The sequence below is a fragment of the Uloborus diversus genome, chromosome 10 (genome assembly GCF_026930045.1).
Source record: "Uloborus diversus isolate 005 chromosome 10, Udiv.v.3.1, whole genome shotgun sequence".
Taxonomy (NCBI): Eukaryota; Metazoa; Arthropoda; class Arachnida; order Araneae; family Uloboridae; genus Uloborus; species Uloborus diversus.
Window position 1 is genome coordinate 1,335,628 of NC_072740.1, and position 17,039 is coordinate 1,352,666.

The window sequence follows — 17,039 nt, forward strand, 5'->3', positions numbered from 1 at the left end:
TGTCTCCTGTTTTCTATGTTATTTGTTTTGATATATTTCTTTACTTGAACCTTATTTATGTAGCCTCAGTTTGAATATGTATTTTAATGTACAGAAACTGAACTGAGAAATTGTTGCAGTACTCTTCTTAGAATGTATGTTGTTATTTTGTCAAAAATGAAGCAAACAAGCAAACTTATTTGATGGTTACATTTTAATTATTCAACTGAATTTAAATGTTTCTTAGTTACAAAAAAGTTCTTTTAACACTAATCTAAGTTATCATGGAAAAAGCACTTCTTGCTGCAGTAGAGTTATTGAAAAGTCCTTCAAATGAAAAGAAGTTTTTTTCCCGAAGAGTCCTCCTTTTTTCTAACTTCTTAAGGGCTTTCAGTGATGAGAGTGTATGTATTTTATGTAAAGAACTGACAAATAACAAGATAGATTTAAATGTCATGTAAGTATGTTTGAAATAACTGACAAAAAAAATCTTATTTCTTAGTTTTTGGAACCTAAAATCACTGTCCCCCCCTTTTTTTCTGGCGTTAATTGCAGTAGGACAGCATAGTTTGTACACTCTTTCAAAAATACTGAATTTAATTTTGCTTTTTTTTAATGAACTTGTCCAAATTTTTAAAACTTTTTGTTCTTTATACAGACTCTTTCTTTAAGGACAGCAAAAGTTCTTATTGTTAACTGAAAGACTTTCTGGTTTTCAAGTACAGTCTGGTTTTCTAGTAGGCCTTGTTTACACAGCCCCTGTTTAACCAAATCAAATTTGTAAAGTTTAAAAGAATTGAAATTTACTTAAATTACAACTCGAAATTGCTATAGCAAGAGTAGTACTATAATTGTGCTAAATATTTGCTCTTTGTTTGGATTAAATGTACAACTCCTGCAAAGGTGGCACAATAAATTATAGTCATCTAATAAACAGCATGGCATATTTGGTGTATCAGTCCAATACCACTGTAGCTGTATAAATGTGTTTGCAAGTAATAATCTTTTGTAATTTTATTACATAGCATCGTTTTTTGCTGTAATAAAAGATAAGTCTGCTTATTTATGAATGTGTTTTACATAATATCCATATTACGTGGATTATCCACATTTTTGTTTGTCTGGATTGCCTTTGATCGCAGTTAGTTCAAAGAAACAAGGCTGTACTGTCTTTGCATTTTTTTTTTGATTTGGCCCTTTTTTTTCTTTCAAAAGCTGCAAACAGCAGAGTTTCATCGACAAATAAATGTAATCAACCACTTGGCTAACTTGAAAAAATAACTATTAACTAAATATCAATACTTCGAATATCAATGATTATTATTAATGCTTGAGGTAACACTTAGGATGTCTTTTGGTATTTTTCTTACAGCAGATTACTAAATACAGTGATCTCTCACTTATACGCGACCAAACGGGACAGTGAAATTTTCGCGCACAAGTGAAATTCGTGTATAAGTGAAAAACCCAAAAATTAGCTTAAATGCAATAAGTTAACATCAGTTATAGTAATACTAATAGTATACTACTAATACTAATGAATAAATTCGCACATAACTTCCATTTATACATTGTGATTTAATAAAAAAGCCAAATTTGAAGTTGTACGTTTTGTCATTTTTATGCACTGTACAGTACGTAAGCGAATTCCCCAAAACCTAAAAAAATGTCGCGTGATCAGTGCTATAGTCTACGAGGATGCAAAAGATTTTCGATAGGCTATGTCAATGCATACCGCTTGAGCACAATTTTTAGTGACGTCAACTTTTCTGTATGTAACCTGTTCTCCCCTCTCGAAGTCAATCACAAGACTAATGCCACCCCCTATTGCACAATTGTGCAAAAAAAAAAAAAAAAAAAAAACCCACGTTCTTTGAAGAATCGGAACAATGGAATAACGTCGTGTGAATGTATTTCAAGAGAAAGAACAAGAAGGGTACAAATCCTCCGATAAGCAAAGCGTAAATTAGGCGATTTAACTAAAATTGAAAAAAATTTATCCCGCATAAATGAAAATTGCATTTTAGGTTTCGCGCATAAATGAACAAGAGTTAACATTGTTTTCCTAAATGGCTGGCCGGGCCCGTGAGAAAAACGCGCATAAGTGAAAAACGCGTATAACAGAGGTCGCGTATAAGCGAGAGATCACTGTACTTCTTACATAAGTTTTTTTTTTAATGTGATTTTATTTGCAATCATTACAAGTTTGTGTTGTTTTAAACTGTTGGTCAAGTCTTCTGTATTATTCAACTATCTCTTAAGTTTTAGTTCCCTAAATCTTTATTTTTCTGTTCTCCAAAAGTAATATGAAAGTGGAGGTTCCCAAACTAAACTTAATTCATCTTGAAATAAATTCTTGATTGTCATCAAAATGCTAATTTGATAGTAAATTCACGCATATCATTGCAACAGAAAAATGTCCTTTTGATCATCAGGAGTGTGACAAGGTTTACAAAAAAAAAGTTTGGGGGTGTTTCAGTTTGGTGACCTCTTATTTTTTTAAAAGCATATGTAGAAATATGTGTATGTACAGAGTGAATTGGTTCAGCTTTTGGTTTAGGAAGGAGTCACTATCAGATCGAAGTATAAGCAATCTGGACCCAATCATAAGTATGCTACTCACTAAGAAATAAGAATTTCCAAGGGTTTCTCCTCTGCAAATTGTTCAAACTTATTGCTTTAAGTATGCAGTTTTGGACAATCTTGGTTAATGTTGGAGGAGGAAAGGTTCAGAGCCCCTAACCAGTAAATTTTTTAAAATTGTGTTTCTGAAAATGCAGTTATAGACAATCTCCAATGATATGAAGAATAGGGAACGTTGGGGATTCTCCAATGGAATAATAGTGATTGTAGACCCATGTTTGCTAATGTTAAGGGACTGGCAATTTTCAAATTTGAAGCTCCAAAAATGTAATTTTAGCCAACCTTTGATTATTTTAGTTAGATAAGTATTTCTGAAGCTCCCTAATATGGGGTGAGTGCAAAAGTTTGTGCGGAGTTTGTGAAAGAAAGTCATACAGTGATTAGGCAAGCTTCTTCCAACTTTCTGGCAGCATACGGATGCCCTGATCATAAAAACTGCGTGGTTTAGATTTGAAGAACAAAGACACAACGTTTTGTAAGGCATTCAAAGAGTCAAGTTTTTTCCATTTAAATGATTTTGCAATGACCGGCATAAGTGATAATCCGATGGTGCGATATCGGGAGAATACGTTGGATGAGTTAGGACATCCCATTTCAGGCTGTTCAGTTTGCGTAGCGTCTGTCTTGAAACGTGTGGTCTAGCGTTATCTAGATGAAAGACTACGCCTTTGTGATTTGACAAACTTGGACGTTTCTGTTTGATTTCTCGGTTCAGATTAGTTAATTGACGACGGTACTTGTTCGAATCAATCGTTTGGCCGGTGAGGAGAAACTCAAAATAAATTATTCCCTTGCAATCCCACCAAACACAGAGCATCACCTTCATCGGATGCAAACTGACCTTTGCCATTGCATCACCATGTTCATTTGACTGTTTCCATGTGCGTTTGCGCTGAACGTTGTTGTACAGGACCCATTTTTCATCGCCCGTCACTAATTGATCCAAAAACGGCTTGTTTTTGAATTGCCCGAGTAAAGATACGGCAGCAGAAATTCGCTAAATTTTGTTGCTCTCGGTCAACAAATGGGGCACCCATATATTGAGCTTTAAATCAAATCTGATTTTTTTTGAACGCCGAAAAGCGGTTGATCGGTCAACGTTAAGTGCTGTAGCAACTTCCTCTGTTGAAGTTTGCGGAGTATTCTGAACTAAAGAACGCAAAACGTCGTCATCAATGTCGGAAGGTCGACCTGAGCGTGGCTCGTATTCCAGCTTAAAATCTCCGCAACGAAATTTTGCAAACCATTTTTCCACAGTTCGTTTAGCTGGTGCTTGATCTTGATAAACATCTTGAATGTTTTTTACGGCTGCTGCAACGTTTATTCCCTTCCGAAACTCGTAAAGCGTAACATGCCGTAAATGCACTTTCTCAACACTCATTTTAAAAGTAATTTTTCTCGAAGCAGTTTGTATCTGCACAAATTATTTTGATTGGAATGAAAGCTGCACACGTCACCTTTCCAACGATCTGACTTACGTAGATAGTGGTATTAATAACAACACGTTACGCCCGTTCTAACGCCACTCACCCAATATTTTTCTTTGTTGTCCAGCCTAAGGTAGCAAGAAAGTCCTGAAGTATATTTTACTGTGGCATACCTGCCAAATCTACTGTTTCTCATAGGACCTACCCCCTGCTTGTTTAGGCAAGTAAAATTTGCAAGAATTGGTCCAAATTAGAGATTTTTTTCCTTTATTTTTTAATTTACTCAAAAAGTTCCAACTATCATCTTGGTAATAATTACATTTTATTCACCATGGCTGGGTTAAAATAATTCTAATTTTTTTAAATTCTTTTATAAAGTTCTTTTATTTGCCATTTTCATACTTCTCATAGAAAATGTGAAATTTTGTATTATTTTTGGAGATTTTTTTTAAATTTAATTTTAAGCTTTGAAAAAATATAGTGAATAAAATTTGTTAATTCATTAAAATCTAAATTTAGATAAATATAGTTCTGCAATCATTTCAAGTTTTCAAATATCTGTTAATCAGTTAAATGCTGAACAAAATAAAAACTTCATTAAATTTAATTTTTTACAATATTTTCAATGCATGCTTTTTTCTTTAAAAATCTGCTATTTTTCAAAGTAAGATCTACTGTTTATATTTCTTTTAAAAATGGCTGGTCTGCTTCGGAAAAAACTTACTTTGCAGCTGTTGGTTTCTGACGTTTTCCTCTTTGCATGAAACAATGTGGTTGGCCCCTATAACTTGCATTGCAAAAGAAAAAAGATTCCTGCCTGATATCCGCTTTTTGCATGTAATTGTTGAAGTTGTCTTTTTGTATATTTCATCTCTTAAAATGGACTCATAATATAATTTAAGCTTAATTCTGGAAAATTAAGCTATGGTTGGCAATTTTTAGGTTTGTTTTCAGTGTTTATAAAAGATTTAAAACTGCTATGTTTAGTGAGTCGTTTGAGCTTTTTTGGTTCAAGTTTTTCATTTTCTATTTTATAACTAAACTCAGAAAAAATCAGTTCCATTTTTCATTTATGAATTATTGTATCAAGTTGTAGCAAATAATTTTAGTTTTCTAATGTAAATACCTTTTTCAGTCCATGCAGTCAAAAGTACTGAAGTTACTTGTAGATATGAATTGCATGTAATGAAATATCTCATACTTATTTCAATTTATTGATTTAATTTGTAATTTTCAAAATTCTTTCGAAGTCTCTTGTTAAATTTGCAATCATTTAATAAGAGTTTTTGTGACTAATTTTTGTGTACAGTTCATTTTTAAGACCTAAACAGGTTCTTTACATTGATATAACTTTACTTCATTCTTTAATTATCAAAAATAATTTTTGTGCGTTATTAGCGCAAATTTCAAGATATGTTTATTTCTTAAAATTTGTTTAAGCATTTAATTTGATTATATATTTATTTAGGTAGATATTCAATGTCTAAAAAATTGTAGTTTTTGTAAAGATCATTGCATTGCTTGAAACAGATTGTACTTAGCATTTATATTTTTACCATTTCTGTGTAAATAAAACTTTTATGTGATGTAGTAAACAAGAAATTTCTAAACACTTTTTAGCCGTCTCTTTCTAAATACTGTATCACTGGCATTCCTTTAAAAAAATTTCATTTTTTGTTTCTGTTCTCAGAGGACCTGTTTCTTATGCTGATGAAGAAACTAGCCAAAGTTGTTCAACGACGTACTCCACCAAAACTCCAACTCAAATTAAGGCTGAAAATACTATTAAAAAAATTCTGAAAGAAGTAAATGGGGAATCTTATTCTTTTAAGTAAGTACTTTCAAATTGTATTTTGAAAATATAAATAAGTACAAGTACATGCCCACAGCCCAGTTACATCTGGACCTGAGGCTCGCACTGTTTGAGCATGGGAGATATATAGTTCACAGTAGAAAGTTGCGTTTGTTGATCAGGTGGTCCGATGGTGCCTATTACTGAGTGATAGAGCAAAATCAATGGTGACCTGTATATTTATCTCATATATGTGAAGGTTTTAAAAGAAAGAATTCAATCTGTTTAGTTAGACGTTAGAAGAAATATTAGAAATCACATCCGCTTAAATGCTAGTTACCCATAAAATTTTTTATAAATTCTAAAAATGAAAAAAAAAAAAAATAAATAAAAAAGAAAAAAAGATGAATAATAAATGAATCAAAAATGAGAAAATAAAAAAAAATTTTCTTCCAAAATTATTAAATTTAATTGAAATAATTGGGATCAGTAGTTTTAATTTCTGCGGGTAATATTTATAATACTTAAATCCTACTTGTAAAAGAGATAGGATTTTATTTTGATTTTTTTGCAAATGAAGCAGTGAGAAGCAAAGGGATGTAAGTGGCAAAATTAAAAATTTGAAGATAACCAGTACACATGGTAGGTGAACCTGTCCTCTGTCTTGGGGGAAGAGATGGTACTAGTAGCCCTGGTATTGCTTCTATGCAGCATTATTTAGAAAAAAAAGTCAATGAAACCCTACCTAGAATGTTATCTTTAAAAGCGTTTTACTCAAAACTTGAAAATGTCCACTTACATCCCTTTGCTTCTTACTGCCTCATATGTAATTTGTGTGCTATTTATAAATAATTGGTGCACAAAAAAGGTAGGTGTTGAAAGGAGAGGTGGGGAGGGGAGGGGCTAGGTTTTCCCGCACCACTAATGCTGACTTTTTTTTGAAAAATTGCACTATTGAGTTTTAACCTCATTATTAATTAAAGGACTTTCTCTAAAACATTAAGGATACAACCTCAAAAATCGCACAGTAGGCCCACAGTAAGACTCATTCCGTCCAATTCAAAGCTTCATTTTTACTTTTATGAAAGAATATAAAATACTATTATTAATTCAATTCTTCATTCTTTAAACATGCATTTTGATGGAAATATATTAGAGGTTAGATGTGCTCCATAAGCTGTCTATAAAAATATGCTTAATGTTCTGGAATTGTCCTAGAATTTTATTAAAATTATGTCCTGGAATTTTTTAATTTGAACTCTGACCCCTGCTTATTTATCAATTGTTGATTCCTATTCCCATCAACTTCTAAATTTTGTCCACTTTTTCAGCTTTTGCATAAACAGTTATCATTTCACTGATGATGTACAGTAACTTCAGAGCAGATCTCAATGTTGAAAGTTAAATTTGCAATTGCTTGATGAGATTATCGTAATTTTTGTGAATGAAACAATTTTCTAAGACATGCATTTCTAATTTTCTGTTTTTCAAGCAGTTGCCCAGCAATTAAATAATTTCCAGTTGCAACTGAATCAGAATTAATATTTCTTAAAATTTCATCTTTGCAATTGACTTTTAAACACTGCAGTTACGTTTCATACACCCGTGATAAACACTTCAGTATTTATTAAATCCTCTGCAAGCTGTGGAAATAACTTTGCAATGGTCTTGCATTGAGGGTGCTAACTTTTTGCTGCATTCCTGACTAGTTTATGCCTAATAATGCTTTTCTGCAGTTTTATCTCGGCATCAGGGTTCTTAGAAGCAATTTTAGTTGAAAATTTTAAATTCAAGACATCCCAGTCCAATCCAAAGCTTAAGTGCTTGATCTTTTCATGCAAAACTTCATCTGAGGGGAGGAAAACTGGGGAAAATTACTTTTCCAGTATCTGTAATCTTTCAAAGATCAAAACTTATAAATTAGGCAACAAAATCATTTATAATTAAGTGGGATTTTACTTATCAATTTAGTTGTATAAAGAGCTCAAAGTGTTGTTGAAAATTGCAATTTTCAGTTAAAATAATCCAGCAGTGGGGGAGGGGAGAACCAATCAAAAGCCGAGAAACAAAAAGTGGGAGAAAACAAAACAATCCGGAAAAAGCAATTATGAAAATTGCTTCCAAATATCAGGACAAAATGGAGTGCTAGAAAGAATCATTGGATAGAGAATGGGAATTTTTCCAAATATAGTATGCTTCCCAATCAATTGAGGTCTTGGACAGAAGAATATTTGCAAATAATTCGGGCGGATGAAAAATCAAAACAATGACCAGAAGTCCAAAAATGTTGAACAATGGAAGAACGAGCAAGTTCCCTGTGTTTAACATGATTTTCATTCTCTTTCAGACGATGCTTGAGAGCATGTTTTGTCTGACCAACGTAACCAAGTCCACATTTTTTCCTAATATTTCGAAGCAATTTTTAATTATTGCTCTTTTTGAGTCGTCTGCCTTATCTCACATATAGCATATATGAGTTCAGCATCTAAACTTAAATCAAACCCAGCTCTAAACTATTTATTAATAACTCGCATTCTATCAATACTCAATGTTGCCACTCACATTGTAACAGTATTATATCCCTTCTTTTCTTTCTTTTTTTTTTCAAACTGAAAACAAGCAAAATTTTGAAAAAAAAAAAAAAAAAAGATACACTTATGTACAGTTTTTACGTGAAAATATAGTCCTGATGCACATTGGTTTTTTTGTCTATATCGTATCGGTAGAGATATATTTGATGACATTGTTGATGTTAAAGCAATTAAATCAATGATTAATGGTTATCAATCTTCCCATTCATCTGTTGTTTCATCTTCATTTACGCCTTCTATACCAGCTGCAGTTTTCAGATTTTTTTCACTTTTATGGCTGATATATTTCTTAACGTGTGTTATATTTCTTCGGTAGCAAACTCCATTTGGATTTTCTATAGTAACTGCATTTTCTTTTCTTCCAACCAGTCATCGGTATTGATTTGAATGTAGTTGTCAATTTATTTTCTATCTGTTGCTTCATAATTACTATGTCCCCTGGATTAATGTTACTCTCTCTGGCTTTGCGTTCCTGATGTGCATATTGTCTTACTTTATCTTCAAGAAATTTATCTTTATCTCTGATTTCTTCATCTGTGAATTTTACTGTATTGTCTTATACGGGTGTCCACATAAACTCTGCACAGCTAGGTTCCTTGTTGGGAGTACATAAAATCTGCCCAAAGAAACATTTCTGTACAATCCATAGTTTATAAGAAAAATACGAAAAATAAAGTATGACGTCACTGCCAATTGCAAGAAAGACCACTTAACTGAACACATCAACAGCAGTATACATGCATTAGGTATAACAACAAATTCGTGTAATGGCGTTTGAAACATTATCGTCTGGAAAAATATGAAAATACTGTTGTTGATGTGTCCAATAAAGTCGTTTTCGCTTGCACCATGAGTGACGTCATGCTTTGTTTTTCATATTTTTCTTGGTAAACTATGGATCGTACAGGAAGGCTTCTTTTGGGTTGTTTTTTGTATTCTCAACATGGAATCCAGCTGTGCAGAGTTTATGCGGTCGTTTTGGGACACTCTGTATATCAGGTAGTTTACTTTCTGATTTTTTTGCCAAATATTAGTTCTCCTGGATTAACACCGGTGGTAGAATGTGGTGTGATGCAATACGCAAATAGAATTTCTTGAAGTTCATGCATCCAGTTTTTCTCATTGCATGTGCAATTTTCCGTTTTTTCAAAATCATTCGGTTTTGCCTTTCAACTTGACCATTAGCATGTGTCTATAACAGAACTGTATAATGATGTTTAACACCCCTTTCTAGTAAAATTTTCTTTAAATTTTATCCGTAAATGTTCTACTGTTATCTGACATAACATGTTTTGGAAAACCATATCTAGCAAACAACTCTTCCACTTGATTAATAAAAAAACTTGTGCATGTAAAGACCTTGTAATTAAAACTTCAAAATATCTACTATAATAATCAATGAAACCTTTTCATTACTGTCATTCCCATATGACCTTCATGTACTAATTCTAAACACTTTTCTTGAATATCCGCTGGACATACAGTTCTTGTACCTCTCAACAGGATTCCATCGATTTCACAAAATTCATCTTTTATCATCTCATAATGTCTCTGGTCTTAAACCCAATTGTTTGTTCGTAAACTGTTCTTTAATTTCTGAAGATGGCAATCTTTACTTGTAGCAATTTTTATGTCTTCTAATTTAAGAGCTATGAGCACATTAACTTCAACAATATTAGGTATGCAATTGTGCTCTTCATTAGATCTTGCTTCATCTTCTATCAATTCAGAAATATCCAATAAACTTGATAATGGATCTGCTATGTTTGTTTTTCCAGGCTTGTAGATGATTTTGTATGAATAGCTCATGAGTCTTAACATCATCTTTCCATTCTTGCACATGATCCATGACAAATACCAAATATTGTCTGCAAAGGCTTATGATCTGTGACCAGTTCAAAACATTTTTCCAAATGTATAAATGAGAGACTTAACTTCCAACTTAAAAGTGGACTTAAACTTCCAAAAAAACAATTGGATGTTTATATCAATGTAAACTATTGAAAGTAACATAAAATGTGCAAAAAGTTATGACTTTTTGAAAATTAACTATTACTTTCTGAAAAAGAAAAATTAAAATTTTAATATAAGCATCCTTTAACACTAGAAAGACGGCGTTTGGCGTATACCTAGAAAGACTAGCAGCGGTCACTTTGACCGCCATACTTAAAAGATTGGAAATTTCCTCCTTTCGGGATTTTTAACCATAGAAAAGATTTGTTTCAACATTTCAGAGTTTAATTTAATAATTTAATCGTAATATAGTCTTCAAATAAGTTTTAGATAGCTTTTTTTTTTAATTTTATGTTCGATCAAGTGAAATACACATGCTTTACACAATTGGCATTGAGAAAGAGCAAATTAGTACAAAAAAGAGGAAATTTTCCTAGCATGTAATAACTAACGAGTACTATAATCAACCATGCATGTGTTTGGTTTAAAAAATATGTAAATATCGCAAGATATCGTACATTACTATCTTTTACAGTATTTCGAAATACTTATGTTATCACGTCACCTGTATATTAGCCATTAATATTTTTTTTTTCGGCAATCAGAACAAATGCTTGTAGATTTATTTCCGCATAGTTTAATTTCACACTATCTTAATATTTTTCCTGAGGTAGATACTTATTTATATGCAGCAAAATTGATCAGTTGAGGTGACTTGGAGTAAATTGGAGAAATAGGAGTTCTGTTTTTGAAAATTTCCCCTTTTTTTCGGCGTCTGACCCTTTTCCCTTTCTCTTCTTTTTATAATTTGAGCATCAGTTTTTATTAGCGAGGTTTCTTCTGATTCTAACTCAGAAGAACAATTCTTTTTTGCAAATCTAGGCTCCGAAAAATATTCGCAATAAGCTCATGAAAGCAAACTATACCCATCGCTAGGAATATATTTCTCTACAGATAAGTCAGACTCAGACTGCTCATTCGAACCATAATCTGTTTTAGATAAATCTGCAACAGCTTCAGGAATTAATGTTCCTATAAGTTTTGCTTGTCAACGGTTCGTCTCGACATCATGAAGATAATTATGTGACTGAGCACTTCATTATCACCGAAGAAAATAAACGTCAATGCTTCAAGCAAAGCACATGTTTTGGTGCACAAAAGAATTCCAGCAAACATTTTTGGAATATACCTCTTTATATTTACTTCCTTTTAGACCCAAAGTAATTTCACGTGTCTAGTCACATGCTTTTCAAATTTACCTTTCTCAACTTTGCTCCCTGTGCAGATAGCAGAAAACTGAAATCATGAAACCATACAACCAGCAGGTGTTTCGCATTTTCCTAACAGTTCAAAGAATTAAACCTGACCAGCAGGTACTACTCAAGCTCAAAAGAACATTACTCACCCTGACAACTAACAATAGTCCATAGTACACACAACTGATAAGAGAAAAAAGAAAACGGATGTACAAAGAAAGGTTCACTTAACGGTCAAAATGACCGTAGTCAGTCTTTCTAGGTATAAACATTTATAGCGACTGTAATAATAATCCTAAAGACAAAAAAATTACTGTTGTAAGATCTTAATAAATAGTTAGGAAAAGTCAATGAAGGAAAAAGAGTTTGAAAATTAAACGCGGAATATATGAGCATTTGAAAATCGTTTGCGGTCAAAATGACCGCTGCCGTCTTTCTAGTGTTAATATACGAAAGGGGAAAAAATGGTTACTGGCATTGGCCTATGATCGATCAGCAGATGTTGATTTTTGTTATTATGCATTATATGGTATGCCGATAGATGCAACAAGTTAATCATATTTATACTGAAATTTAGCTTTGTATTTTGCTCAACATGTTTAGTGTTATATACCAATAAGAAAATAAAAAAAAGTATTCTAAACCAAAAGCAGATGCTGAAAGATTGCTGTGCAACTACAGCAAAACGCTATAATATTACGCATGACACATGGCATCAAAGAAATGTTAAATTAAGTTGAAAGTACTCTGTTTTCAACAAGTAGTAAACAAATTAAAAGGATTTTGAACACAATGTTAAAAAAAACGTAAAATTTTGAGAGAGAAAAGAAAGAAAAAAATCCAAGTTTTTTTTTTTTTTTTTTTTAAATCTAAGGGGAGAAGTTTCAGTTCTTCCGCATTGCCACTTTGAACAATTTTAATTATTTTGAAAATACTGCTGTTTTAACTTAATTTTGAATGAAAAGAATAACCTGGAATTTTCTAAAAAAAAAAAAAAACAACCTGGAAAACCTGGTAAAGTCAGGGAATTTTTTTTTAACCACAAGTGTATGACCCTGTACTAGTTCTAAAATCACCCAACACTATAAATGGCTTTTTATCTCCATAGGAATATATCTTCTTATCAACTAAATAATTTTTGCAGTTGATTTTACATGATTTTAATCTCTCCCATTCTTTTTTTTTTCCAATTACATTACAGCTAGCACCTTAATCAATAATCATAGTTATCTTAACATTTCCTACAACACTCACTTTTATTATTATGTGACTGGAAGTGAAAACACAAATTCATTTTTATTATCAGAGGAATTAAGATTTCTTACAATCTTTTCTTTATCTCTAACCTTCTTTGGCGCTTTACAAACTATTGGAAAAATCCACAGTTCAGGCATTTCTTCCCCTTAGCTGGACAGTTTAGTGATTTTGAATTATGGCCTTCTTTTCCACATTTCCAAAAAATTAAATTATTATTTTCACGGAAATTACTTTTCTTCTTTTGAATTGAACTCAGTTTCAATCCATTGAGGTGCTCTCCTGGCAATGAAATATTTTCTATAGCAGCTGACTCCAAACGGGACTTCATAGGAACGACAGACTTCAGCTCTTTCTAACGATAACGCATCTCGTTCATCAATCAATTTAATTCTCAGTTCTTTATACGAGCATTTTACATTGAATCTATCTGGAATATGTCAATCAATTCCCCTCTTTACTATTCCACTTAAAACTGCTTGTTGACGAAGTTGAATTATAAATGAATCCATACTTTTCTTTCCTTTGTAGACATATCTCTGAATTTTAAACTTTCAAGCGCTTCACTTCCAGAAACCGCAAATTTCTTTGTTAGCATAAAAATGGCAACTATATATTCATCAGCCAGGTCAGTTTCATCCTCTTCATGTGCTGTTAATGTTTCAAAAATATTTTGAACATTTGTTCTAGCATAATGTAATAAACAGACTTTCTTGCAATGTACATTAGTAATACCTTTGGCTTCTGTAAACAATTGAAAAAATCACAACCATTTCCTCCATCTGATAACTCTTGTTCCTTTGTCGCCCAATGGATGAAATTTCGGAATATTTTCATCTAATCTATCCATCTCTTTCAAAACAAACTTATTTTAACTTTTTTTCGCAAATTATTTGACTCTCATCACCAAAATATAGCATATAAAATTAGTTCAGCATCTAAGCATAAATCAAACCCAGCTCTAAACTATTAATAACACAGATTCCGTCAATATTCAGTGTTGCCATTCACATTGTAACAATACTACACCACTCTTGTTTTCTCGACTTCTAATTGGTTGCATCCCCTTGACTATGCGCCAAGAGTTGACTTGCAGTTCATTGATTGGATGTTATCTTTTGTCGGGAATTCCTATTGATCCTTTTGGTATAAATACCATTGTCCACGTTGTGGTATTCAGTCCTCCCAAGACTTTCTTTTTGTGTGCTAAGTTTTTGCACTGATGTAGAGGGTCTATTGTTGAAATAGTACAATTGAAACAGCTAAATGCTGTATTTTCTTGAGATTTTGTTCAGTATTTATTTTGGTTTTTCACTTTATTCAAATTGTAGCTCAAAGCTTTTTTGATCATTAAGGTATTTAAGTATTTATCATGAGTGTTTGGGTGTACCCCACCGGTCACCACAAGTGTATACAATTCTAAATGTGTGTAATATGATTTCTGTTATTTGGAATTCATATTGATTACAGAATTAAGTGTGTTAATTGTTTATACCGTGTTCTCCTAAATATTGTTTTACATTTTTTCATTTTTTAAAGTATTAAGAGTGAATAATTTATCAATCCCAACAAAATGGGATTGAGATTAATCCTACCACTGCATTTTACAGAAACAGAATTATTATTGCAGAGGATGAACACATCAAAAACATAATTTGAACACTTTTTTGAAAGTGTATTGAAATTAATGAGCAGTAGTGTACCTTATTTTGTTTAGGTTTAGGAATGTTATACAAGTGAAAAGGAATTATAGATGTTGAAGGTTGAACCAGACAAAACTGAGTTTTAGCATTTTTTCCTCTTAAATTTTTATTTGATGCTAATATTTTTCTCAACCATTAACATTTTGGATTTAAGTATGACTTAATTGAAATATATAAGTAATATATGAATTGAATCTAAAAATATCTCTTCTGAACTAATTATACCTAACATCTTGTGTAGGAAAGTGATTTTCCTTGATTTAAAATACTGGATTTAAAACTGTACTGAGTTGATAGAGAGAAAACAGCATTTCAGGTAGAAAGAATCAGATAGAGAGAAATCTAGATCTTGTCAGTTGTCTACAATGTTTGTATGTGTGTGGAGGAGGATTAAAATTTAAAAAAAATCAAAGCATTTACAGTAACAAAGAGTTAAAATTCTAAAAAGTCACTAATTAAATTTATATTATGTCCGAAAGTGTTCAACTCCTGTCTTACTATGATCTTGAGGCATTTAGCTATCATGTAGCATATACCTGTGCCATTATCTATATATTAATCTACTTTGATTTTTGATGCTCCAACTCAGGTAATTACATCTTTCATTTATTGTTTTATATAGTGATGTGCTTCCTGCTTTAATATATTATCAAAAGAAGAAAGTTCAGCCTATTCCATGGAATGCAAACTTAGACATAGGAACTAATTTGACAATTCCTATAAGTGCATACATAAAGGTAACTTAAACTTCTCATTTTTCGCATTTACAAATTCAGTTTCTAAATTTAGTTTGATAGTATTTATACTTTGCCCTAAAAAAATGGAAAAAATCTGGATGTCAGAAAAATTTAATCATTATTACTTGCAATTTCTTGCATATACTAAACATGACAGCTATTTCTTTTCTACAATTTCTCATTTTCGCTTTAAAGGTTCATTTTTCTTTTTACATTAATTAAAATTATAAAGCATATTAGTCATAACTATCAAAAATTCCTTCTATAGTAAAATGTTAGGAAAGTCCTTAAAAATAGGAAAACTATTAGTATTTTATTTTCCCTGTGCATAAATTTGTACATGAGTAATATGATAGTCAAACCCTGAGGGAAGTAATATTTGTTTTAATATAGCTACATAGAGTTCCAAACTTTTTATGCTCATGACCCCCTTTTTGCAATGTAAAACTTGTTCTGCCCCCTTCCCTCCTTCAGTTTCTGAAATAATCTGATTTTAAAACTGATATCTCATTGTCATAATTTATTTAATGGATTAGACTTATATAAAAGAGTTTATGCACCAAAACATATTTAGTTACGACATGGCACAGAGTACTAATATTTTACTACATTTGATAAATTGTACTAAATGAGGTATAATTAGATGTTTCAATGACAGCAGTGAAATATTAATGGAATATAAATGTGATGGGTAGACTTATTTTTAGGCTCAAATTTTCTCGAGCCATAGTGCCATATGCATGGCATTGCTGTTCTTTGCTGCAGGCACTCAAACCCCAATGCCATAGGGATAACATTTAGCTGATTCTTGCTTTCCCCGACATTTTTTTTTCTTTTGTTCAGTTTCAGTAACAACTGCATACCCCATTACAATAAGCTAAGGAGATTGCATCCCACAGATTAGAAACTAGGGATGCACCGATAAGCTAATTCGCCAATTTCCTATCAGATATTAATTGTCAGAAGATAATTTGGATTTTTAATGCTACAATTTCTCGATCAGTTTTTTTTTCAATTTTAGACTAATAGTAGTTCACAGGCCATCCACGGGACAGAACCAATATAACACAACCAATCCGATATTCAACTTGACAAAATTCATTCCAGTCATCAAGTTGAATATCGGATTGGTTCTGTTATAAATGGATCTCAAGGTAAGATAATTTTAGTTATTGGCATGTACTGTCCCATGGATGGCTATTTATTCGGAACTTGTTTTCCTAATTTGTCAAGGTGAAACCCCCTGCTTTTAATTTTAGGGCCTTCTTGTTTATTGTTTATAGTTGAACATGTGGTGCGTTCTGCCCAATGTTACTCTGTATTTCATATACTGGAGCTTAGACACTCTCTTTTAGTTTATAGTTAAATTTTTTGGTCTTTTGATCATATTTATTGAATCCTCCACGGCTGATGAGCTCTGGATTCATAGTTTGTCTTTTCCTATTAAATAGCTGCTTGCAATTTTCCTTTTTTCTCATCATTATTTTTTGTATAAATTATTTAATGTTTGTTATTTGGTTTGCATATTTTATATATATATATATATATATATATATATATATATATATATATATATATATATATATATATACAGGGTGATTATAATTAAATTTCCACTTTCAAAATGCTGTAAAAATAAAACCACTGGTCAGAATGAGGTCAAACTTCAACGGAATATTATCGAAGAAGGGGGGAACTTGATTG

At 31.8% G+C, this 17,039-nt stretch overlaps 1 protein-coding gene across 1 annotated transcript in view; it reads left to right on the forward strand.

Annotated features, from left to right (window-relative positions):
- Positions 1 to 263: 263 nt before the first annotated feature.
- Positions 264 to 17,039, forward strand: part of LOC129231618 (X-ray repair cross-complementing protein 5-like) — a 73,555-nt gene continuing 56,779 nt past the window's right edge. The window contains exons 1-3 of the mRNA XM_054865984.1: positions 264 to 436; positions 5,740 to 5,880; positions 15,221 to 15,335. Of these exons, the coding sequence (XP_054721959.1) occupies positions 264 to 436; positions 5,740 to 5,880; positions 15,221 to 15,335 (429 nt within the window). The remainder of the gene's footprint in view (positions 437 to 5,739; positions 5,881 to 15,220; positions 15,336 to 17,039) is intronic.